Source organism: Carlito syrichta, unplaced genomic scaffold (genome assembly GCF_000164805.1).
Source record: "Carlito syrichta isolate Samal-C Ts95f unplaced genomic scaffold, Tarsius_syrichta-2.0.1 Scaffold230119, whole genome shotgun sequence".
Classification (NCBI taxonomy): Eukaryota; Metazoa; Chordata; class Mammalia; order Primates; family Tarsiidae; genus Carlito; species Carlito syrichta.
The window spans coordinates 10175-37577 of record NW_007174215.1 but is presented as its reverse complement, the minus strand read 5'-3'; the positions used below and the strand labels follow the sequence as shown (position 1 = coordinate 37577).

General features: G+C 39.2%; 1 protein-coding gene across 1 annotated transcript in view; it reads left to right on the top strand.

The window, feature by feature from the left end:
- LOC103253437 (ornithine carbamoyltransferase, mitochondrial) overlaps window positions 1-27403 on the top strand; it is a 44766-nt gene that overhangs the window by 15321 nt on the left and 2042 nt on the right. The window contains exons 2-6 of the mRNA XM_008051746.2: window positions 6841-6994; window positions 9209-9331; window positions 15839-15892; window positions 15973-16122; window positions 19216-19353. Coding sequence (XP_008049937.2) covers window positions 6854-6994; window positions 9209-9331; window positions 15839-15892; window positions 15973-16122; window positions 19216-19353 — 606 coding nt within the window. The 5' untranslated portion in view covers window positions 6841-6853. The remainder of the gene's footprint in view (window positions 1-6840; window positions 6995-9208; window positions 9332-15838; window positions 15893-15972; window positions 16123-19215; window positions 19354-27403) is intronic.

Here is a 27403-nt window from a genome sequence, read left to right as displayed (position 1 = left end):
CCCAGGTGTTAGAGAGTCTGCTCAGTTTCTCTGGTGGGAGTTATTGCTTCCTTCCCTGCAGTTACCAGTCTTCGGATCTCTGGACCTCGTGGTAAGGCTCTGGAACCTTGTCCAGGATTTGGGTGGGCTCTCCCCACATTTTTTTTTTTTTTATCTCCTGGACCATCATTTTATCTCCTGGACCATCTTACCAGCTTATTACGGCTTTCCCCCCTCCTGCGCTTTCTTGGGAGTCTGCCTCAGGCTGCCTCCCTGCATTACCTCCACAGCCCTCACTGTCAGCATTCAGCTAGCTCCAGCAGATTTTCCCTGGAAAACCTCCCAAATTGTCTACTGCTAGGTCTCCCACTCTGATTGTATGCATCTGTGTTTGGTCCAGTGTGGGGGTGGGGCAACTGTCTCTCCAGTACTGTGCACTTGGATTATCCTCTCTAGGCAAATGAAGATCGATTTCAGAGGGGTGCAGAGATCACTCCTTGGTCTCAGGATGCAGGCTGCTCAGGATGCAGGTAGCTCAGAACTACACAAGATAAAGCAGGTCTCTGCCCAGTCCCGTGGCAGAGAAAATGGCAGGGATCGGTGTTTTTTTCCTCCGGTGGGGCTCAGGTCCAGATTTCTTCCCCGTGCTTACTCCATTGTCCCTGCTGCCCATGTCTGGACTGTTGCTGTAGGTGGTGGTGTGGGCCAGGTGCCAGCTGATCTCTTCTGCCTCTTCCTGAGAGATGCCCTGGGGGTGGTGGATCTTTCTGCACGCAATGGGTGCTGAATTCAGAGCAGTGGTAAATTGTAGCCATTTCTGCAGGGGTCTCTGGGTGCTTGATCCTGCTCACCCACTTGCACACACAGACGCAGATTAGCTTTTTTGTGCACTCACCCATGCAGAGACTCTCACACTCTGACCCAATCCATTGCCATCTTGCCCCCAATCCCTATACCAATAATTTTTTTCATGCCTCCTCCACATCACTCTTTCAAGATGGCCATTGAGTCCTGCATAAAAATATTCAGTATTAGGGCATCCTTTGCACACTCAGCTATTTTGTTCAATTTTTATGTAATCTGTTATGATCAAGAGTTTATACAAAATGACAGAGAGTTCTCTTTTAAATTGAGTTTGAATTGGCCTTGCTATGATTCTTCTTAATGTTCTTCTGGTTTGTTTTCGTTTTTGTTTTTGTTTTTTTGTGGCTTTTAAAACTCATTGGACTTTAATACATTTGAAGATTTCAGCTTGTTACAGTTGTTATCTTTATTGATGCTCAAATTGTTCCATATTTAGCCAAAGTGATCTGTGTCCAATGGTTATTTTGACCTGACTCCATTAGTCTTTGGTAACTCCTTTGCTTTTTTGGTATAAAAAAATGTTCCAGGCTCATTTTGTATATTTCTTGACCAAAGCCAAGAATTAGCCATTGCTCTAAGAAGCTCTAGTTCATTTTTACTTACTTTCAAAATCATGTTTGGAAGAAATTTCCTTTTTTTAATAATGCTTCTTCTGATTGTTACAGTAATATTTCTTTTGAAAGAAAATACTAAAAGAGATTTTAAAAATATATAACGACCTCTGTTCCTTTGGGTAGATACCTAGTAGTGGGATTGCTGGATCAAATGGTAGATCTACTTTTAGTTCTTTGAGATATAGATAGAGCCACTGATACCACTATCATCCAGAAATAACTGATGTTAACATTTTATCTCCTGGACCATCTTGCCATTTAAGGTCTCATGCCTCTCATTTTTTTAAACAGTAGGGAAAGAGGTGATGGGAGAAAATAGACCACATTTTAAACATTTAGACAAAATAAATATTTTAACTTGTTAACTAGTTTTAAAAAATCCCAATATTGGCTATTAAACATCCAGAGCAAAGTGGTATATATGGAAAACTTTAAATTCGGGTAATTTGGATTTTGTAAAAAGCCTTTTTGCTACCATTGTTGGTAGATGCTAGGATCGTCTGCAGAGCTGCAAGAATGTAGCAGAAGGCAAACAAAACTCTATATAATATATTCAATGGAAATGGAAAGAGGCCAAAATGAAAAGTCATTACAGGACCAGATAGTATTTTTACCTTATCAACTTTTCACTGTAGCACATATAATAAAGCTCTTACAATGTTTAAAGCTGTGGTTTTAAATGGATGGAGAGCTATATAAAGCCCAGATTACTGTTAATGTACCTGTAGTTCAGCTCTAGTTACAGGTTGTCATTGTTTCCAGTGAAAAGGTTTGTTTTATATTTTTTTAAAGAACTTTAGCAGCATGAAAGAATGAAAATGGTGATTTCTCCACGATTTATAGCAACTTTAAGCATAAAGTAGAAACCAACATCATTTACAAAATAATATGACTAATTGTCTAGTTAAGGATCTTTAATACCTTTGTTTACCCAAGTGATTCCAATGTGAAAACAACTTGGGAGCTGCTTCCCTCGCCTTGCATGTCACTAGATTCCACATTACATTCCATTTCTGGGGCTGAAAGAGGACTAAAGTGACATTTTCTGTCAAGCTTTATCATGCTCCCTTTTGCTCATGGGTGCTTTAATATCCAAGGGGCGTTTGTGCCTATAAAGATACTTTCTAATCTTTGTCTTTTGTTTACTGCCCAATCTATTAGCCTTCTGAATTTATCAAACATTTAGCATTCTTTCAAACATAAAACAGCAAACGTTCCAATATATACTGGTTTTCAAAGCATGGTCACCAAACCAGCAGGATAAGCAGCCTTTGGGAGCTTTTCAAAACTGCAAATGTTCAGCCTCAACCCAGACTTCCTGAATCAGAAACACTATGTGTTAACAAGTCTTCCTGGTGATTCTGATACACGTTCAGGTTTTCATTGCTTTAAACATTCACAACTCATACAACCAATAAATCAAATGTATATTAAATGAACAAAACAAGTCCCCTCGACCGGTTACATATTGATTGCAATTTTAATCAAATGCTCTTAAGCATTTAACTTAATCACAAGCCTAGTATTTCTGATTCCCCTGCTCCAAACACTTTACAAAGAAAAACATACACAAAATACCACATTGATTACAGAGCTGATTAATATTTTGACAACAAAACTGGGCACAATGTTATTAATATCATATATTTAATTTATTTTTTTAATTCTTAAACCTCCTTTTATTCTTATTCTTGCATGGTCCTGGAATTTAAACTTCCATTCATTTCTGGGTTGTTGGGAATTCTACAAGAGACGATTTTTATACCTCCTCAGGGTTTGTGTAATTTTGCCAGATTGGAAAGAAAAAATATTCATTTTAGGAAGTCAGAAATGCAAGATAAGTGAATTGCTGACCACTTAATTGTGATTGGTTAGTGGAAACTGGTTGCTAAATTCCAGGTGAATTAAACTCAAGCTGCTGACCACTGGGCTGAATATATATTTATCACATAGTTTTTACTTTTTGTCATGGCCTGTATATTGGTTTCCTGTTGGTGCTTTAATAAATTACCACAAGTTTAGTGGCTTAAAACAATATACATTTATTATTTTACAGTCCTGGAGGTCAGAAGTCTAAAATGGACGCAGAGGGCCATGTTCCTTCTGGAGGCTCTAGGGGAGAATCCAGTTCCTTGCCTTTTTCAGCTTCCAGAGGCTGCTGACAGCTTTGGGCTTGAGGCCTCCTTCCTTCATCTTCAAACTCAGTGACACAGCTTCTCTTATTTCTGACTTCCAGTCTCTGACTTATACTTTTGTGATTATATTGGGGCCATCCCAGGATAATCTCCTCATTTCAAGATCCTTAATTGAATCATATGTGCAAAATTCCTTTTGCCAAGTAAAGTAACATAGTCACTGGTTCTGTGGATTAGGACATGGACATCTTTGGGGGCCATTATTTTGTCTACCACAGGATCCTTATCATTATCTTTCATGTAGATTCCAATTTTTAAAGAAATTTGGAAGACGAGGTATTCATTGTTTATTTGTTGGTTTTTAATTTCATGACCCCATTGTAATATTTTTATAATACACTAACCTGGACTGGTTTAGATATTTAAAAACATGCACCTTTCTTATTAGCATTGTGTTATAATTAGTTAAATCATCAAAAAAAAATTATTCCCAAAGCAACAGGAAAGATAATCTGAACATTTAGATTTCTTCTTCAGGACAATTAATTAAGTTACTATTTTGGAATAATTATATCATCTTTCCAAATGAAAATTGTATATGCAATTGGTGCTAGTTAATTTCTGGATTCTTTTTTCTAGTCCATTGATATATAAGACCACAAATGTTGATGGACCCTGTTAATTCAAGGAACAGTTTCTATTTATTTCACTTACAAATTATGTTAATTCTTTGTGGTTTATGCAGATAAAATAATACATCTATACTATATGAACAGAAATATACTTAACAAAAAGCCACAAAATACCTACCTGTATCTATAGTAATTATAAGCTTTCCTATTTATTTAAGTAAATGAATTTAAAGGTACATAGTAATATTCATCCTTCTTTGACATTACTATTATATTTTTGTACATTTTCTTTATATTATCTCTTTTCTTATGAGCACCGTGACCTTTTATAAGCACAATCTATTTCATTTAATGATTTTTATTACTATAAATGATCACAATTTGAAAAATGGGAGCTTCTTTAAGTTTACTTTTTTCCTTTCAGCAGTACCCCAGCCATTTTTAAAATCACTCTTGCTTTCTGGCAACAGCAGAATGTTACAGACCTATTTTATCCTGACCAAGGACGTGGAATTGACTATCCTCTAATGGTTTCTAGTTTCTTTTCTTTTTTCTTTTTCTTTTTTACTTTCTTTCTTTCTTTCTTTCTTTCTTGTATAGAACAATATTAGAGACCAAAATCTGGGCATTAGGAGAGCTTACAAGTGTCGAGGGAGGAAAAGACTACATCTACTGCTGCTGCCATGGGACTGCTCTTGGTAGTAAGTGAGCTGGGAAAAAAAGTTACTTTATAAACATATAAAGTCTCTCTTTCCAGTTTACCATAGCATGTTGTTATCTCTCTCTCTCTCTCTTTTTTTTTTTGTATTTTATGGGATTGCAGCAATTACTAAGACTTTCTTCCTCTACATTGATCCAGTGTGCTATCTCTTTTCTCTATATATTTTTAGGACAATGTTTCTCAGTCTAGTCTTTATATTGAATCAACTCGTGAAGCTTTAAAAATATCGATGTGGGTCCCACCATCATAGCTTCTGATTTAATCTTCCAAAGAGCAGAATATAGCATCAGACTCCATAGGTGATACTAATGTGTAGCTAAGGTAAAGAACCTATGTTCTAGAAAGTTTGGGGCAACCTCAATAAAGCCAACGAGGCACGCTCCCATGAAATTACACTACAGAGGTTCCAGGGATATCAACTTGACATTATAAGCAGAACAAATAAATGCATGCTTTTCTTTCAACTGCTTATCTTCAGGAGTTTTGGAGATGAAAACTTGCTCGAGAGAGAACTAAAACTACCTTTTTTCAGTCTTCTTGAAAAACTGGTGGATAGGGCGTTGACTTCTCCAATTGCTCCACTAATGTTTCTGTCTTTCAGCCTCATTTTCCTTATTCTTTCATAACCTTGCTCTAATTACTTCAAGGTTTTAAAAGACCTTGACTTATTCATCTTTGAGGTTAGGGTAATGTTTATATGTGATGCAGACTAAATGACTAAATGTAGCAACACTCAATACCACATTGTAAAGTTCATGAAAACCGTAAGATGTTGGCAGCCACGATCCTAGCTGCCTGTGATAATTTGAGAGTCTACAGATATAAATCAAATATACTTTTCTGACTATGAAATTCTAGAAGGTCAACTACAATGTTAATTCAGATTTTTTATCCTATCTACACATACTTTAGGAAGTGATGCATATTTAAAGCAATCTGAAGTCTGACTTCTAGATCAAACACCTCTCTCTGTCTCTCTCTCTCTTTCATGAGGTTTTTGGTATCATGAAATTAACCAATTCTTCTGAAATAGGGAATTGATAGTTAATTATAGTTATAGACCTTATTGACATATCTACTTCCATCTAAGTTACTTTCCCATGATAGAATGAAAAGCCTGAATTCTTATAGTGTGAAACATTAGTATGTCTGTACTGGGAAGGAAGGAGGAGTAGATAGGAAAAGCCTCAGCTGGCAGTGAAGCTCTGAGGAAGTCTTAGTCAGGCTGATGGGGAGTCCCAAAATACAGACTGCCCTTCAGAGAGGATCCATGTCAGATAGGAATGGCCCAACTCTAGACCCCTGCCGTGCTCTGTCATAGTATGAGGAGAGCATAGGGAGAGGGTGGCTTTGGCTCAGATGCTGAAGTGGATTCCAAAAATATGGCGGCCAATGGCTCTTTTCATAGCAGATTCTTTCTTGTAGGGTGATCTGTGTGTGCACTTCCATGGCTGCCACACTGTTACTTGCAATTTTATAGCGAAAATGTTTGTTTTTCTGTGGGATGATGTGAAAGAAATTAGGCACATGCCAGATCATGAATATTTTTCTATATATATTGTTTATGGTCTCATCCCTTTCACTTAAAAAATTGCTATTTATCAATTAGAATTTATCATCATATCTATCATATCTACTGAGCCCACAATTAATTACTCATTGTTGTAAAAAATGTAAATCTCTGGTCACTTAATAAGATGTGGGGGGTATAACATTTGGCTTATATAATAACTACATGTGTAATATTAGCTTTTAAACCTGTCATGTTGATAAGCAGTTGTAACTTAGTAAAAATTCTATTTATTAGCATTTCTTATTACTGTTTAGAATCTTGTATTAAAGAAAGCATTATTAAGCATAATTGACTTAGATGATCTGTTCTTGGTTTGGCACAGCGTGTTGTCTAGCATGACAGATGCAGTTTTGGCTCGAGTGTATAAACAATCAGATCTGGATATTCTGGCTAAAGAAGCATCCATCCCAATTGTCAATGGTCTGTCAGATTTGTACCATCCTATCCAGATCCTGGCTGATTACCTCACGCTCCAGGTTAGTGTATTTCTTTGTCTTACAAAGAGACAAAATAATTCCTGACTAGCTTTAGGTGGAACCCATTTCTTTTTTCTTTTTTCTTTTTTTTTGAGTTGGAGTCTCACTCTGTCCCCAGACTGGAGTGCAGTGGCCACTCCCGGCCACCACAGCCTCAACGTGCTTGGCTCCGGTGATCTTTCCGCCTCAGCCTTCAAGTAGCTGGAACTACAGGCATGCGTTACCATGCCTGGCTAATTTTTGATTTATTTTAGAGATGAGGTCTCGCCAAGTTGCCCAGGCGGGTCTCGAACCCACGGGCTCAAGCAATCCACTCACCTCAGCCTCCCCAAGCGAGGGATTATAGGCTGAGACACCGAGCCCGGCTTGAACCCATTTCTTAAATGATGGTATTAATGCTTTATTTTCTTATATCATCTTGACAAGGAATTATAGTTTACATGTGCATTTTCTGGAGAAAATAGGGCATTGTTTAAAAAAAACTGGACTATAAGATCTTTCTGCTCTCAACTCTGTTCCCAAACCCTTTTAGTCCCTCTCTCATCTTCTGTTCTGTCAATCACTTTGGTTTTTAATAGTGTATTAAGTACAATGGGTGAATAGGGAACACTGACGCATATAGAATGGACAAACTTTATGTGATCATACATAGATCAGAGTCTGGCTTGGACGTGAAGACTGGCGGAGTGTGCTTTGAATATTCAAAATGGTCAATTTACTACGCCACTTTGGGGGGGACTTCCTATCATTTTAATAAACTGGTTGTTTAAAAGAAGGGTTGAGAACATGCAGAATTTAGAGAATAAAGGCTCAAATTTAACCATTCAAGTCCCTCCAAATCGGGAACTTGAATAATTTCAAAAGATTAATCTTGTTTGTGTTGTCACAGCCAATCTATATGGTATTGTCATAGAAATTCTAACGATCAAGGTTTCTGTGTCTGTGGACGATTCTGAGGAGACAAGGCAAACTGAATAAATCTGTCTTCCTCCTCATTAGAATAAACTACATACATTTAAATGTGAGGTTAAGCTAAAAATAAAGCTCTTTGGAGATGAGGATAAGATCCACACAGCGAAGATGATACAACAATGTCAGATAAAAGTGGCTGTCTGTGGTTGTGGCTTTACATATACACCAGATAATTTAATGTTTTCCTCTAGGACTTTATCATTACTAGATTATGAATTCATTGAGGGACAATGAGCTGTCCTATTCTTCATAGTGTCCCCTGCAGGACCTTGTGCAATGCTTTCATATAGGAGACACTCAAAGTAAAAGCTGAATTAAGAGCATGGGATCTAAAGCAGATGAACCTGGAATTAAATTCTAGCTTAGCTGCCTGGATATTCTGGAGTTCTGTGACCTCCAAATTGCTTAGCCTTTCTCTTTTTGATATTGATAATTTTATAAATATATATAACCTATGAAACCTACAGACACTTCAAGAAAAATAAAACAAACATCTATGTGCCCATTACACAGTTTTGTCAAATCTTAATATGATGGAGTAATTACTTCTAGGATTCTTTGTTATTCTTAAATAAGACATTATAGAGAGAGTTGAAGCTCACTGTGTAATCCCATTTCCTTCAACTCCATAAAGTAGTTATTACCCTGATGTTTGTATTTATAATTTTCAGACATGTAATTATACTGTAACTATATACATCCATAGACATAAACAACCAACAGTACTATTGGGCATGTTTTCCAACTGTATACAAATGAGAACTTGCTCAGAACCACCATGCTGCTGTTCTGGGTATGTTGTATGTCTCCTTTCCTACACCAAGGACTGTAAACTCCATAAAAGCAATGATTTTTGTCTCCTTTATTCATTGTTAGATCTCCAGGGCCTAAGACAGTGTCTTGGTGTCTGGACACTGATGGTGCTCACTTGTTGAATGAATGAATGACTGAATGAATGAATTAATACAACTAAGATTCAGATTTGAAATGTGTGAAACTCTTTGTACAAGTTCATATGATGTCTTGGTTTAAGATATTAAGACATTTGCCATGTTTTGTGATTATGCATTCATATAATTGAATTGTTCTGTATAATGCACAATAAATGGTAGTTCATTCATTTCAACAAGGCACTAAAATTGAGATGAAGATGATTTTCTTTATTTTAACCCTAATAATTAATTATTGCACATAAGTGAATTTAATCCCAGATTTATTCTCCTCCATGCCTTGCCTTTTTAGGAACACTATGGCTTTCTGAAAGGTCTTACCCTCAGCTGGATTGGTGATGGGAACAACATCCTGCACTCCATTATGATGAGTGCAGCGAAATTCGGGATGCACCTTCGGGCAGCTACACCCAAGGTAGGGAAACTTTCTACCTTGAAATGAATCCTCTCTTAAAGCACCCCCAAATTCAATTACCCAGTGAGGGGAGGAAAGGATGTCTTCCATTCAAGGAGAGCACGGATGAGGTCACAAAATGTAGGTTAGGTTACTAGCTCTATCTACTATTAAATAGCTATCTGGCCCCTTGAGAGTGCAATTTCCCATCTCTACAATAAGAGATAGTCTTGGCTGATGCCTTTCATTTTGTGAGTCTGTGTTAAAAGCAAGTCTGAATTATCCCTTTAAAAGCCCTGATACTGGTCATTGTGATGACTGGCATCCTTGTGCATTACTACCACAAAGGCTGAAGAAAGCAATACAATCTAGACAGCATAGAATTCCCAGCGCATGGAAATGATGCTGCCATTTTCTTAATACTACAATTTGGTAGAGAAATTTCAATCCAGTGTGAGGGTCACAGTGATGGCATCTACACAAGCTTAATATTTTAAAACAACTCCAGGGGCCCTTCAGGTTTTAATATCTGAATTCCACATAGCTATGAAGATGACCTATGCATACATCCTACCTTGCTGATAATCTCTCACTGAATGTATGGAAAGCATGTCTTCTTTCATAGGTCCAGTATGTAACCCTTTTGGTGCACAAGAAACTGGTAATAGTTGTTGCCTCTGAGGAGGGGAACTAGAAGGTGGAGGATAGTGATAGGAGGGAGACTTTATTTTCACTGTACAGTCAAGTGTCACTTAACTATGGGGACACTATGCAGAAATGCAACATTAGGTAATTTTGTTGTTGGGCAAACATCATAGAATGAGCTTACCCAAATCTAGATGGTATTTATTTTATGTACATATTTTTTCATTTGGAAAACCAAATGTTCCAGCACCATTACTGAATATTAGTCATTTCCCCTACTTGATCTGCAATGCCAATATCTCATGATTCTATATATGCTCCATTATGATCTTAGGGTACTATCATTGTTTTTGTGGTCCTTCGTTGACTAAAAGGTCATTATGTGACTCATGACTATATATCCTTTCATATGTTTTCAATTTCTTAACATGTGAATGTTTTACCTACATAATAACATGAATGTATAAGTACACTAATATAAAAATGTAAAAATTCCACTAGGAGAAGCTCTAGGTTAAAAAATCCTCAGTCCCATATAAAATAAATAGGCCCTTTAGAGGGTAAAAATTAACCCTACAAGAGACAAACACAAACCAGCCCTGAAAGATCCCCCACAAAACCTTTTAAACACCCTATCTACTGAATTCTTTTCCCCATTATGTTTCTCCATTATCTACTAATGTTCCATCAGGAATCTTTTAGAGGGAAAATTGCCCTAAATAGAAGTCATTTCAGAAAAAAATCTGGATCTGTGGTAAAAGATAGAAATGACTCTCATTAAGAGATGACTATTCACAAGTATTGTGCACTGGTGTATTTTTTTTTTACCAAGCGCGTGTTTACTGTTATCTCAATAGTCACCACTGTGGTTCATTCTGAAAAACTAAGCTACCCAGAGGTGAGTATGTGAGGCTTAATAATTCCTCCCTAGAGTTGGGTGCTTGTAGTTCCAGCTATTCAGGAGGGTGAGGTGGGAGAATTGCTTGAGCCCAGGAGTTTGAAAGCAGCCTGGGCAATATGGCAAGACCTTGTTTAAAAAAAAAATTCCTCTCTGCCCCCGCTTCATGAATTTGAGATGTTTATTTGCCAACCACTGGGAACATGAATTACACAATGTGAAATTAAAAGCCGAATCTTACCAACAGAAAATACCCCAAAATTTGAGTCTCTAATGCACTTTTCACCACCCCACCACCACCAGAGTCTTATGCCAGGTTCCCCACAAGCACAACCCTGATGGGGGTTTGTGTACAGGTGATTTATTAAGGAAGTATTCCTAAGGGCGATCTATAGAGGACTAGAACAAGCATTCTATAGCAGGACAGGGAAAAGAAAAGCATGGTGGCCATTTATAGTGGCCAATCATCCTGGTTTCCCCAGAAACAAGAGATTTTTGGAGAAGTGGGACTTTTGTTCCTAAAATCAGGAGTGTCTCAGACAAACTGGGGCGATTTGGTCACCCTAGTGCCATGTCAGGCACAGTCCCGCAGGAAGTAGCTTCAACCTGATCCTACAAGTGAACTCTGGAGAGTAAGGTATGCCCCATATTTGTCTCAACCTAGGGTGAGGGAGGCAGGCTTTCAATTTTCTGAACCAGTCACGGGTCAAGGGCAGCAGGGGAGGTAGTGTGGTAAATCTCCTGGCACTTTTTGCAAAGAATCAACCTGTAGCCAGAAAGCTGTCTTTTGAGGAGGAGCTGCAAGTGCTAGGTGTTAAAAACACACTGAAATTGGGGGAAGAAGCAAAAGCCATAAAAAAAGGGATCCTCGCTGGGCTCGGTGGCTCAGCCTGTAATCCCGCGCCTTTGGGAGGCTGAGGTGAGTGGACTGCCTGAGCCCGCGGGTTCGAGACCCGCCTGGGCAGCGAGACCTCATCTCTACAATAAATCAAAAAATCAGCTGGGGATGGTAGCGCATGCCTGTAATTCCAGCTACTTGGAAGGCTGAGGCGGAAGGATCGCCGGAGCCCAGCAGGTCGAGGCTGCGGTGGCCGGGAGCGGCCACTGCACTCCAGTCTGGGCGACAGAGTGAGACACCAACTCAAAAAAAAAAAAAAAAAAAAGGGATCCTCTGAAGTTATCTGAGTAATGCATCAGCATCATTTGCTGCATTCTGCCAAAACAAACAAACAAAAATCACCACAAATGCTCTCCCTTAGTGTTCTCTCTGAACCAGTTTAGGTCAATGCATCCTGTTGTCTTACTTTCCTAGGACTGCCATAACAAATTACCACAAACTGGATGGCTTAAAACAACAGACACTGTACAAATGTCCCTCTTCTTCTAGGGACACCGGTCATATGAAATTTAGATCCACTCTAATTCAGTATGACTCATTTTATCTAATTATATCCACAAAGACCATTTTTCCAAAGAAGATCCCATTCTGAGATTCTGGGTGGGTGTGAGGTTTTGAAGTCCACTACTCAGCCAAGTGTACCTGCCATAGAAGAAATAGCAGGCATACGCAATAGCATGTACTGGAAGCTATCGTCTTACATAGTACACTTTAGGGACTCAGAGAGATGACCATTACAACAGACAATTCTCCTTTTTGATGCAACATGAACTGAAATAAGGGTCAGATCTGACATGTGCTTAAGGTGGTTTTTATTCACTTTATGGGAATGGTGAGTACGCTCTCACTACAAATCTAGCTTGAAGAAAGGATCTGTATTAGTGCAAACTATTATCGCATTTGGTTTTTACAGATAAAACTTACATTAACAATAACTGTTCTCTGCTATAAGGTTCTTTTGGAAAGGCTTTATTCTGTTAAAGAAATATATGGCTTAAGCATTTTATTGCATGTCAAAGATGTTTTATTAACATCAAAGGAAAAATTCCAATATTACAGAGTAATTTCAGTATTGTTCTTATGCAGAAGCTCATTTAAATGACAAAGAGTACTAAACCCCAGTTAAATCTTGGTGGGAGTTAAGAGTTTTAAAATGTCTTCTGGAAAGTCTGATAGTACAAAAGTCATTCCATCAGTTTGTAAGTCTTCAGTTGTCAGTAGACCTATTCCTTTAACAATAAATGCTAGGAGACTTATTGTAAATTTAAGAAACACTGAAAAATTTCCAAGACCATAATTAATATATTTCCCAATTCTTCACTCAAGGATAACTTATATGTTCATGAAAAAGAATCACTTCGTCTATGATTGTAAAATTGTTTTACAAACTATGAATGGTAATGATTTTAACATTGTTCTAAGTGAATATTTAGACTGAACTGGGTTTGTTAATCATCTTCTTTATTTTCGAGAATTATGGAAAGACCAGTGAGTTATATAATATTGAAAGCTGAGATGTGAATAAAGAATTCCACTCTGTATTGTAAGTCATGGTCCAGTGCATACAAGGTTGGATGATTTTCTAATTTCCAAGCCTCTCTGTTGGTTCTCTAAATACTTATTGATTCCTTTTCTAAGAATGATTATACCTAAGGAGTATAGAACCTGTTTTCCAAGGGGAAGGTAAAATTTTCAGTATAGGAGGCACCTGGGATAATATCCATCTCCTCTTTACGTTTACCAGTATGACAATTCACAACACTAGTTACTAAACTAACGATCCTTTATTAGTTACTTTCCCCAAACCTCCATAAACAAGGATCCAGAATTCATGGTTATTTGAGGGTGATAAAATTGCTAAAATGCTTGCAACCATTTTCATCATCTGAGTAGTTTCTTTTTTCAAGAATTTTGGATGGAAGAAGGAACTATAGTAGACAATCATGTGCAAATAAGCACAATGTCAAACAAATAAACCTGGACATGCCTTTTGCAGACTGGGTTTTCCAGGAAGCAGACTCTGAAACAGAGTTTAGCTTGCAGGACGTGGGATGCATATTAGCGTGTGTCCTTGAAATCAACAACTGTGGAAAGGAAGGAAAGAAGCAGGAGTGGGTAGAGGGAGAAGCCGAACTGCAATGCAGGCCTAACAATAGCCTTGGCTGATCTTAGCAAGAGTTCTGGATCTCAGCTGGCCATTCAGCTGTCTGGAGTTGGGTGGAGGGGGTCCGGTTTTCATATTCTCTTGTCAATCAGCCATTGAACGTGAGTCACCCTGGAGGAGTGTGTCACCTTGGGTGAGGCTGCTCTCTGCAGCTGAGACAGTGCCCAAAGGGGGCTGACAGGTGAAGGCCATCTTCTGGCATACTCCCAGCAGTGGGGGAAATAAGTTCTTTATTCATGGTTATTCACGAACAGGGATCTGGGAGGCATATTACAGCATCCACCACAATGCCCCACTGAAAATGGATAAAAATCAACTCATAGCCAGGCTCGGTGGCTCAGCCTGTAATCTTGCGCCTTTGGGAGGCTGAGGTGAGTGGATTGCCTGAGCCCGCGGGTTCGAGACCCGCCTGGGCAACGAGACCTCATCTCTACAATACATCAAAAAATCAGCCGGGCGTGGTAGCGCATGCCTGTAATTCCGGCTACTCGGAAGGCTGAGGCGGAAGGATCACCAGAGCCCAGCAGGTCGAGGCTGCGGTGGCCAGGAGTGGCCACTACACTCCAGTCTGGGCGACAGAGTGAGACTCCAACTCAAAAAAAAAAAAAAAACAAAAATCAACTCATGATAAATGCTAAGAATTCCGGAACATGAGAAGAATGGAGGAAGGTGAGGATAATCACGGTGTTTGAACGAAAGGAACTTCCGTATAGAGGGTCTTGAAGGTGAGGCTGGGCTAGAGTTTTGAGGACTGACAAGGCGCATCTTGTTCTGAATATGCCCAGGACAGGACAAAGGGGGAAGTGTTCAAGGGTGAAAAGCCGTGTTGGAAGAAAAGGGCAAGATGTGTACAGGGACGACAATAAGATTGGTGTGCCTGCAGCAAGATGCTGAGAAGAATTAAAAGAGACAGAAACAGGGGGTGGAGGTGGGGATCCTTGACGCTCTTAATCAGCTTTGATTTAAGAAACGAGTAGTAAACATCGATGGCTTCAGAGAAAACAATTATCGCTGCTGTGTATAACAGATTGGAGGATGAGGATGGAGGCGGGGGGTGCTTTTAGAGGCCTGGAATAACTTGGGGAGCTTTAGCTGCCCCCATTATGTCTTATCACCCAGAGTATGGACTATGGTGAGCAAGTGAGGCACGTTAGGGTGCAAAATGTGTGTTTGCATGACCCTGAGAATGAGTGCTTCTTTAAATTTTTGTTAGTGCCCTTTTAAATGTTGTGCCCTAGGCTCCTGGCTTGCCTTACCAGAGTTTTGCCCTGCCCTCACCAAATCATCCTGAACAAACATAAAATCTTAACAAAATCAGTGCTCTTATTGTGTCAATGCCATTCCAAAGCAAGCACTCTGCACTCAGGACACTGGCTGGAGAATGCAAAAGAATAAGGTGTGTGTGTGATGGAGGGTGAGGAGGGTGAGGGGGTGGGGGAGTTATGAGTATTTAGCTGGAGTGGTCAGGGAAGGTTTTTCTGAGGAGGGGACATTTGAACTGAGACCTGAAAAAGTTATTTGCATGGAATGCATGGGAAAAAGCATTTCAGACAAAAAAGAACAGCACAAGGAAAGACTCACAGAAGTGCATTCGATTGTACAATTATGTGTATAATCCTCTTAAGCTATTAGGAGAACAAGAAGAGGTGCTACCAAGAGCTAGAAAGCACCATGCCCTATGTTCGTCTTTATAACTAAAGAGGTCAGAGATAATAATAGATGGGCAATTGGTTGCCGTTTCAGATTCCAAAAGGCACTATTAAGCTTTGAAATTAAGGATGTAAAAATCATATTCTACTGAACATGGTTGAGCTACATCTTGAAAAAGGAAAGGAAAGAGAATATTCTTGAAAAGAAGATAATGCCTATATAAGAAAACATAATCAAATTACCTAAATAACAGTTAAATTCTTCCTCCTGTAGGGTTATGAGCCGGATCCTGGTATAACCAAGGTAGCAGAGCAGTATGCCAAGGAGGTATGCTTCTTATATGTAAAACTATAATTGCCTTTCTCTGTCCCATGAAGTTGTTTAACCGGCATGCTTATGTATGCTAGAATGGTACCAAGCTGTTGCTGACGAATGATCCATTGGAAGCAGCGAAGGGAGGCAATGTATTAATTACGGACACTTGGATAAGCATGGGACAAGAAGAGGAGAAGAAAATGCGGCTCAAGGCTTTTCAAGGTTACCAGGTTACAATGAAGGTACAAATTGATGTCTCTCTGAAGGTTCATTAATTCCATTCATAAAAGCCACAACCATCTAATCGCTCATTCACTTTGGGGAGAGCAGACTGTCCTTTCATTCCCTTCTAAAAGGACTCACTGACTGTATCCCCTGGGGATTTTTCTCCTCCAAAAGATTAGCTATGTCTTTTGGAAAGACACTTTTGTGCTGGATGAAGGAATTTGAAACCCAAGCAGAAGAGAGAAGCAGATCCAGTGCTTTACTCTTTGTATGTTTTGAGAAATTAGGTTACTTCTGATGCATTCAGTTTCTTTTGATTTCTCCCCTAAGAAAAGCCTTATAACTATGCACCTCAGGCTACTCCTTGCCTTTATTTTCTAAGGGCCCCTAAATCCAGTTTAGTTTTGCTAATTCCCTCCGGGGTATTCCCAGGGGACTCTCATTTATTCTGATGCCTTCCAGTGAGATCTGGAGTAGTGCTTCTTAATCTTGAACATGCATTAGAATCACCTGGAGGAGTTGTTAATAAAAAGCTGGCTGGGCCCCAACCCGAGCATTTCTGATGCAGTAGGTCAGGGGTGAGTCCCAAGAATTTGCATTTCTATCAAGTTTCCAGGTAATGATGCTGCCGCTGCAGGGTCACACTTTGAGAAGCACTGTTCTGGAAGAATATCCTAAAAGTCAGGTGCATGCTGGGGTTTTGTCAGCAGAGCAACTAATCTGCTTTGGTAAAGAAAGAGATTAAGCAAGTACAATTAGTATTTTATGGATAAAGTAATACATAAATATACGTTCTTTATTATGACATGTCAAATAGAAGTTGGAAAAGTTAAAAGTGAAAAATGCCTTTCCCCCATCCCCTTAATAGTGACTATTCCCAGAGATAGCCACTGTTTAGGAATTTGATGCGTCTCTTTGCAGGCCTTTTTGGTGCATTTATATATGTAGGCATATACAAAGCATGTATATATACCTCCATACCCACAAAGCTATTGATTTTTCCTAAATGGTATTTTAGACGTATTATTCTGCCTTACTTTTCCCCACTTAACAAATCTTAGACTTTACTCTCCATTCACTTGGATTTTTAAAAATTATTTGTAGTGGCTGCATAGAATTCCAAAGTATAAGTGAGCCATAATTTACTTAAAATGTTTCCTCTTGATAAATTCGGCTACTTCCAAAAATCCCAATTACAAGCAATGTTGCAATGAACACCCTTATACATATTTTTATGCAAATATTACTGGAGAATTGATTCCTAGAAGAATTTCTGAGTCAAGTGATATATACTTTTTAAAAGATGGGAGATGCTGCTAATTTCCTACCCAAAAAAAGATTAACAATTTACCGCTATATATTATAGTTCTTTCTCCATACATTCTCCACTTTTAGTTGTTATTTTCAATTTTTGTAAATATAAAGAAAATATTATATCTCATGCTTTTTAAAATTTGCATTTCTTTGATTACTAATGAAGTTAATATATTTTTATGTTTACTGGCCATTTCCTTTTCTATAAATTGCTATCATATGCTTTGCCCATTTTCTATTTTTGACTTTTTAATTATTGCCTATAGGAGTTCTTTATATATTATGGCTAGTCCCTTGTCATAAATGTGGCAAATATTTTAATGGAGGTAATTAAAATTATATGGTTTACTTTATACCTACCTTGATAATTTTTTTTTCTCACTCTGTCGCCCAGACTGGAGTGCAATGGCCGCTCCCGGCCACCGCAGCCTCGACCTGCTGGGCTCCAGCAATCCTTCTGCCTCAGCCTGCCAAGTAGCTGGAGCTACAGGCGCGCGCTACCACACCCTGATTTTTTGATTTATTGTAGAGATAAGGTCTCACCAAGTTGGCCAGGCGGGTCTCGAACCCGTGGGCTCAGGCAATCCACTCACCTTGGCCTCCCAAAGTGCTGGGATTACAGGCTGAGCCACCGAGCCCGGCCTAGCTTGATGAATCTTAGGTGTTTTTTCTAGTGCTGGGACTGTAGACTTGAAGAACAGTCATTTTACTGATGCATGACAGGTTAAAATGTTACTCTTTTCCATGTCATTTTGCTAGTATCATAGAAACTTGGAATGTTCTGAATCTAAAGCTAGGGTGGGAGGTAAAACAAAATTATAGTACAAAGGCAGTAATTTTGAGGTAAAAAAGTGTCAGGGAATGTAGTTTTGAATCCATAAATGAACAGTAGAAGTAGATGGGGAAATTTAACTTTCAAGAATTAACTGTTAGAGAAAATTAAACCCACTAATACATTTGCATTAAGAATGAAACATCTAGTGCATGGTGCTTATAATCCTGTTTAATTCACTCCTATTTCAGCGCTTTTATTCAAATTGTTTTAATGAGTGACGAAGTATGCTTCAAGAGCTAAAATCATGATTTGGAGATAAGCTCAAAATATAATACATCAAAGCAACTTTTTGTTGTTTTTTTTTTTCATTTGTTTTTTTGAATTGGAGTCTCACTCTATCACCCAGACTGGAGTGCGGTGGCCACTCCCGGCCAGCGCAGCCTCGACCTGCTGGGCTCTGGCGATCCCTCCGCCTCAGCCTTCCAAGTCGCTGGAACTACAGCACGCGCTACCACGCCCAGCTAATTTTTGATTTATTGTAGAGATGAGGTCTCACCAAGTTGCCCAGGAGGGTCTCGAACCCGCCGGCTCAGGCAATCCACTCACCTCAGCCTCCCAAAGTGCTGGGATTACAGGCTGAGCCACCGAGCCCGGCTCAAAGCAACTTTTAAAATATAGTGGGATATATTTGGCGACTTTTGCTATAGCCACATATTACATCAGTAAAATTCTTTACTGAAATGTCCACTGTCCCACTAAATAGATACCAGAAAACTACGTTAGTACTTTAACTTGGAGTGATGACCTTCCAAATTTAAAAACATGACTACAAACTTCCATAAGTTGAAAATATCATATACATTTCTCCCGGGTGTCTTAAGATAAAATCTTTACCCTGCACTTTTATCTCTCCCTTTGCGTTGACTTCTGACCCCAGGCCATATGTTTTTAAATACTGAAGAAGACAAATATGACTGCCACATATGATATTCAAAATGTGGTCTTATCCTCATCTCTTTAGACTGCTAAAGTTGCTGCTGCTGACTGGACATTTTTACACTGCTTGCCCAGAAAGCCAGAAGAAGTGGACGATGAAGTGTTTTATTCACCACGATCACTGGTGTTCCCAGAGGCAGAAAACAGAAAGTGGACAATCATGGTAAGCAAGAAATGGGGATAGGAGGATAAGAAAGAGTTATTTTTGTCGTCCCAACTTGGTCATTCATGCCTTTTGGTAAATAATAAGCAACAAAGATCATCCAACTGCATTACTTGCTCATATGGCATCTATTTTTTTTCCAGAGGGATCATAAGAGATCATTATTGCTCATTAGCATTTATGGTATATTTTAATGCAGAAACACTTATCCCCTTCCAATAAATCTGTTTTAATCAAAGTTCTTACCATTCTTGATTAGCCTGAGTGCCAGCCACCATTGTCTGCCAACTATTGTAGTCACATATAATAAATGTGTAGCCCCCACACAGTCTTATTTCTTTTTTTTTTTTTTTTTGAGTTAGAGTCTCACTCAGTCCCCCAGACTGGAGTGCAGTGGCCGCTCCCGGCCACCGCAGCCTCGACCTGCTGGGCTCCAGCGATCCTTCTGCCTCAGCCTTCCAAGTAGCTGGAACTACAGGCGCGTACTACCACACCTGGCTAATTTTTGATTTATTGTAGAGATGCGGTCTCGTCAAGTTGCCCAGGCGGGTCTCGAACCCGCGGGCTCAGGCAATCCACTCACCTCAGCCTCCCAAAGCTCTGGGATTACAGGCTGAGCCACCAAGCCCGGCTCAGTCTTACTTCTTATAGAAGCCCCTAATTCAGTACCTGCTACAAAATGATCATTCAAAAATATCTTAGTTCCTTCCTCTGTTCTTTCCTCCTTTTATTCCTTTCTTTATAACTTGATCAAATAATTGTTTTATATATTTGAGTTTAGCCATAGAGATACATATGCTTTTAAATATAGAACATTTCCAAACTTCATGGGAAAATGTATCTTAAAAATTATTGGTCTCAGCAATAATGGGAAACTGCCAGGGGATGGGGGTGGGGGCATACCGCATCAATAAGGGTATCTGCATAATGAACATTTGTATATATAACCCTGAATTGTACCCCACATCTTTAAAATAAATTTAAAAAAAAATTATCGGTCCCACAATGGAATATTACGCAGCCATAAAGAAGAACAAAATCATGAACTTCTCAGCAATCTGGATGGAATTAGAGTTTATAATACTGAGTGATGTCTCACAGAAACAAAGAGCTGAGTATCACATGTTCTCACTCATAAGTGGACCTTGAACAACTACTGTAATACTATAAGAAAAGGATTGACAGTAGCGGGAAACTGCGGGGGAGTGAGATTGACAGTAGTCGATATCTGCCTGGGGTAGGGGGTGGCACACCTCATCAACAAGGGTACCTGCACAATGGATATTTGTATACTTCACCCTGAATTGTACTCCACAATTTTAAAATAAAAATTAAAAGAGGAAAAGAAAAATTATTGGTCCCTTTCAGAAAAAGTCAGTAGCTTCATGTTCACCACTGTCATTCTAAGGAATATTAACCTTATCACTACTTTGCACTATCGCAAATGTCACCTTCTCTGGAAAAGTGAATACAGTACATATGCTACAACTTAGCTCCACCATTTTTTTTTTTCTGCTTTGAGTGATTCCACTGTTCTCAATCGCTGTACCAGCTAGGGACTTACTTGCAAACAACAGAGTCTGGGAAGATAAATAATGGAAAGGAATTTATTAAAAGACATTGATCAGCTCCCAGAATCTCCTGGAAAAGAAGGTGCAGAAAATCATTTTTGGACACCGTATAGCTGGGGACAACACAGGCAGGAAAATTCTCCAACAACATTGTGAGTTTTGTACCCAGAACACCACTAACATAGCCATCCACAGTCTGATAGCTAAGGCACCTAAAAACAGATGCTAAATGCTCCATTATAGCTACCACAGATGAGACAGATATCTTCACCTGCCTGTGGAGCAGAAGGTTCAATCTTCCAGAAGATGGCTTCCTCTGCATGTTGTCCACTTATGCATCCAAGTTTGGAGCAGATGCTACTGAGTTGTATGCATGCACCCTAGTGGCAAAGGGAATCTGGGAAATGTAGTTTTTAGCTTTCAGCCTCTGGAGAAGAGAAAAGCAAACTGGAAAGGACTATCTGCGAATTATCTAATCTATACATGAGAATAGGGTGAATTTGAACATTAAAATAATACTTGTAAAGATTTTAGTGTGGTGCCTAACGCATGGTAAATATTATCATAATTATTATTCTCAGTATCATCATCTTCATTGTTGATCTGATACAGTAACCAGCAGGGTTTCATACTCCTGTATGGCCGCTTAGAGTTTAATCATGAGTCCCTTTTCAATGGAAGGTTGTATATCGGCCTAAATTTGTCATATCTGGTAACAGGAATGCCTTTTTTCAACTGCAATTTTCCAGTTTACCACCTCTGGACACTAACTTTAGCCCAAATGGCGATTGTCATGTCCTCTAGACCAGCGCGTCTGAAGCCTCAATGTGTATTGAATCATGTAGGGACCTCATTAAAGTGCAGATTCAATTTCTTTAGGTCTAAGATGGTGCTCAGAATTTGGCACTTTTAGCAAGCACCCAGGTAATGCAGGTGTCAATGTCCTGCAGACCATATTTTGAGTAGGAAAGATCTAGATGACAAAAAGAAAATGTGAGCTTTCCAACCATATGCCTCAGGAAGAGACTCAGATAAAAATTTACCTTGAGCTCTAATTTTTATCAGAAGACCACTGAAGTTGTAAAGATAAATCAAGTAAATCCATTAAAGTAGGTCCTTTGTAGAGATTCAAGAGGAAAAACTAAGAGTCTTCTAAGACATCAATTATGGAGATGCTCTACACTTCTGAATTTTAAAGAGCTTATTAAATAACACCTTTAAATTCAATTTACTGAAAAATTAAATGCATAATAGTTGAAATGCTTACAGTGAAATCTAATATGCACCCATTTTTCATCTATCTAGGTCTTATCACTATCTATTCTCCATCTTCCTGAGGTACACACTGCTATTGAGGGAAAATATATTTTAAAGAAACCAAGAGGCAGAACCATGTTAAAATGAAGGTAGAGAGTGTAAAGTAGAAAAAAAACCTCAACTAGGAGTGATGAGACTTGATTTCTGTAACAGCTGTGACATTTTGGATAAGTATTACCTCTTTAGGTCCCAGTTTCCTCTCCTATAAAATAAGCAGATTGAGTCATAGATATGACAAATGAGTTTTAATATTAGGTTCCTAATATTATCAGCAGGCTACTTGGAATCCTTTGTTGAGAAGGATTTTGAGCCTGTCTGTGGTGTGGGACAGAAAAAGTGGCATAACTGATTAGTGTGCCTGACATGGATACTGGAAAGGATGTAGTGATGCATGTGCTGAGCTCCTTACATTTCCAAGCTAGATGATTTGGAGGTCCCTTTGAGTTCAGTTAAGTTCAGCAAGCCATACAATGAGCATCTACTCTGGGCCAGATCCTCTGCCAGGCATTGGAGATTGAAAAAAAAACAGAATAATGTGCAGCCCCCACACAGCCTTACAATTCATAAAAGCATAACATTATCAAGTGGGATGAGACCTTAGAGATTATCCATACTAAATTCCTATTTTATAGGCAAAGAAATTCTTCTTAAACAGCTTATTTAGAATGGCCTTTAGGCTCAGCATTGCGTGATAGATTTTTCTAGGATGTTCTAAAGGCATAATACTTGTCTGCCTCTAGAACTGCTCTATCTAATACAGTAGCCACTAGGCACATGTGGTTATTTAAATTTAAATATAAGCCAGCTTGATGGCTCAGCCTGTAATCCCGCACCTTTGGGAGGCTGAGGTGAGTGGATTGCCTGAGCCTGCGGGATCGAGACCCGCCTGGGCAACTTGGCGAGACCTCATCTCTACAATAAATCAAAAAACTAGCCGGGTGTGGTAGCGCGCACCTGTAGTCCCAGCTACTTGGAAGGCTGAGGTGGAAGGATCGCCGGAGCCCAGTAGGTCGAGGCTGCGGTGGCCGGGAGCGGCCACTGCACTCCAGTCTGGGCGACAGAGTGAGACTCCAACTCAAAAATAAATAAATAAATGAATAAATAAATAAATTTAAATATAAACTGGATAAAATTTAACAAAATCGAAAACTCAATTCATGAGTCTAATCACATTTTAAATACTCAACAGCCACATGTGGCTGGTGGCTACACTATTTGATTGGACAGCACAGAAATTGAACATTTCCATCATGGCAGAAAGTTCTTTGGACAGCACTATTCTAAACAATGATTTACACACACACAACTTTATTTAAGTCAGGATGATGGAAGGAAAGACACAATTTAGTCTCCAGTTTTGAAATGCCCATAATAACTGATGTAGGATATATAACTAAAAGAGGATGAAGGACTTGTTCTTAAAGCATAAAACATTTTTAAAGCAAAGCGTACCCTTGGCAGCACTTCGAGTAGCCTGTTAAGGCCTCCATGCTGGGTGATTTCCAGCAGTGCTGTTCAGAACACTCCAGTAATCACATCATTCTCCTCGGTGCACAAGCCCTTGGATTTCTTTATTTAGAAACAAAAACAAGCTGGGCTCGGTGGCTCAGCCTGTAATCCCGCGCCTTTGGGAGGCTGAGGTGAGTGGATTGCCTGAGCCTGCGGGTTCAAGACCCGCCTGGGCAGCGAGACCTCATCTCTACAATAAATCAAAAAATCAGCTGGGTGTGGTAGCGCGCGCCTGTAATTCCGGCTACTTGGAAGGCTGAGGCGGAAGGATCGCCGGAGCCCAGCAGGTCGAGGCTGCGGTGGCCGGGAGCGGCCACTGCACTCCAGTCTGGGTGACAGAGTGAGACACCAACTCAATAATAATAATAATAATAATAATAATAAATAAAAACAAAAACAAAAAACACCCTTCTCTCCCCCACAAAGCTTGCTTCCATATTTTCCAGTGATTAACAAGGCAGTAAAACTCGCAAAATGTAGACAGGCTTTTTCCTGTGCCTACAAATTTTACTGTGGAGCTAAAGTAAGCTACCTTTAGCTTACTTTTACCCTGCAAAAAAGCCGATGCTTCAAACTCCAGATGACCCCTAAATACATAACAACATTGCAAATGTAATTTGTGATATTTTATAGCCTTTCACATCCCTCCAAGTGAGGGTTGTCAGATAAAATACAGGACATCCAGTTAAATTTGATTGTTAGATAAACAATAAATAATATTTTAGTTGTCTCATGCAATAATTAGAATATACAGTAGAAAAAATTGTTGTTTATCTTAAATTCATATTTAACTAACAGTTTGTCTATGTTTATTTATTTAACTGAATCTGAAAACCCTACTCCAAGTTGACATTTTAAGTTATTTATTTGAAAATAATCTGGCCACATCCAATGACCAATAAAAACAAAGCAAAACAGCCGGGCTCGGTGGCTCAGCCTGTAATCCCGTGCCTTGGGAGGCTGAGGTGAGTGAATTGCCTGAGCCCGCGGGTTCGAGACCCACCTGGGCAACTTGGTAAGACCTCATCTCTACAATAAATCAAAAAATCAGCCGGGCGTGGTAGCGCACGCCTGTATTTCCAGCTACTTGGAAGGCTGAGGCGGAAGGATGGCCGGAGCCCAGCAGGTCGAGGCTGCGGTGGCCGGGAGCAGCCACTGCACTCCAGTCTGGGCGACAGAGTGAGATTCTAACTCAAAAAAAAAAAAAAAGGATGAAAGAAAGAAACAGAAACCACTTCCTAAGTTTGTGAGGATTCACTGAGGTTACTATGAGTCAACTGAGCATAGCAATCAGGTTCCAAGGACACACATGGGCAAGTCCATCACCACTCAGGAAACTGTCCATGTCTCAGTTTCTTCATCTGTATTTTATACCTCTTACCACCTCAAAGAGTAGGAAAAGATATTAAATGATATGATGCACATAAAACATTTAGCACAGGGCCTAGTACATGCTAACATAAATAAATATATTAAATTGGCATGTTTGAAATATGACTTACACTTCTGATATAAGGTAGAGACACAAGGACATATGGTTGTAGTATAAGAGTAAGTGCCTGAGAGGCAGTAAAACTACCTTTTCAGAGTGCAATAATCCAGATTCATCCATGTTGTTACAAATGACAAGATCTCCTTTGTTAAGGCCGAATAGTATTCCATTGTGTATATATATTACATTTTCTTTGTCCATTCATTCATTGATGGACACTTAAGTTGATTCCATATCTTGGCTATTGTAAATAATTCTTCAATGAACATGGATGGAAGTGTAGATATTCCTTCAATATATAGATTTCAGTTTCTTTGGGTATATACTTATAAGTGGTATTACTGCATCATATGGTAGTTCTATTTTTAGCTTTTTGAGGAACCTTCATACCATTTCCCATATTAGTTGTAGTAATTTACATTCCCATTAACAATGTATAAGAGTTCCCTTTTCTCTGAATCCTAGTCAACAGTTGTTATCTTTAATCTTTTTTATAAAAGCCATTCTAACAGATGTGTGGTAATATCTCATTGTGGTTTTAATTTGCATTTCTCTAATGATTAGTGATACTAATCTAATACTAATGACTAGCAGGTTATGTACCTGTTGATCATTTGTATGCCTTCTTTTTGAAAAATGTCTATTCTGTTTAGGTCCTTTGTCCATTTTTTTTTTTTTTTTTTTTGAGTTGGAGTCTCACTCTGTCACCCAGACTGGAGTGCAGTGGCCACTCCCGGCCACGGCAGCCTCGACCTGCTGGGCTCTGGCGATCCTTCCGCCTCAGCCTTCCAAGTAGCTGGAATTACAGGCATGCGCTACCACGCCCAGCTGATTTTTTAAATTTATTGTAGAGATGAGGTCTCGCTGCCTAGGCGGGTCTCGAACCCGCGGGCTCAGGCAATCCACTCACCTCAGCCTCCCAAAGGCGTGGGATTACAGGCTGAGCCACCGAGCCCAGCATCCTTTGTCCATTTTTAACTTAGGTTTTTTTGTTTTCTTCCTACTGAATTTTTTGAATTCCTTATATATTTTGGATGCTAACTCCTTATCAGATATATGACTTGCAAATATTTTCTCCCATTGTATTGGTTGTCTCTTCATTTTGTTTATTGTTTCTTTTGCTGTACAGAAGTTTTTTAGTTTGATACAATTCCATTTATCTAGTTTTGCTTTTTTTGCTTTTGCTTTCATGGTCATATGCAAACAATTATGTATACATAGATGTGTATAATTATTCCCCAGGCCAACATCATAGTGCTTCCCTCATAGGTTTTCTTCTAGTAATTTTATAGTTGCAGGTCTTATATTTAGGTCCTTACTCCATTTTGAGTTGATTTTTGTATAGGGTTCAATTTCATTCTTCTGCATGTAGATATCCAGTTTTCCTAATACAATTTATTGAAGAGACTGTTCTTTCCCCATTGTGTATTCTTGGCACCTTTGTCCAAAATCAATTGACTGTAAATGCATGGGTTCAGTTCTGGGCTTTCCTTCCAGTTCCATTTGTCAGTATGTCTGTTTTAATGTTGATACCATGTTGCTTGATTATATTTACTTTGTAATATGCTTTGAAATCAGGGAATGGGATGCCTCCAGCTTTGTTCTTTCTGCTTAAGATTTCTTTGGCTAGCCAGGCTCCGTGGTTCAGCCTATAATCCCGCGCCTTTGGGAGGTTGAGGTGAGTGGATTGCCTGAGCCTGCGGGTTTGAGACCCGCCTGGGCAGGCGAGACCTCATCTCTACAATAAATCAAAAAAAAAATTAGCCGGGTGTGGTAGCATGTGCCGGTAGTTCCAGCTACTTGGAAGGCTGAGGCGGAAGAATCATCAGCCAGAGCCCAGTAGGTCGAGGCTGCGGTGGCCGGGAGCGGCCACTGCACTCCAGTCTGGGTGACAGTGAGACTCCAACTCAAAAGAAAGATTTCTTTGGCTATTTGGGGTCTTTTGTGGTTCCACAAATACTTAAAGATTGTATTTTCTATTTTTGTGAAAAATGACATTGAAATTTTGATAGGAGTTGCATGAATCTGTAGATCACTGGGAAGTGTGAACATTTGCACAATATGAATTATTCTTTCTAATCCAAGAACATGGGATATCTTTCTATTTATTTGTGTCTTTTTCAATTCCTTTTTTTTTTTTTTTTTTGAGTTGAAGTCTCAC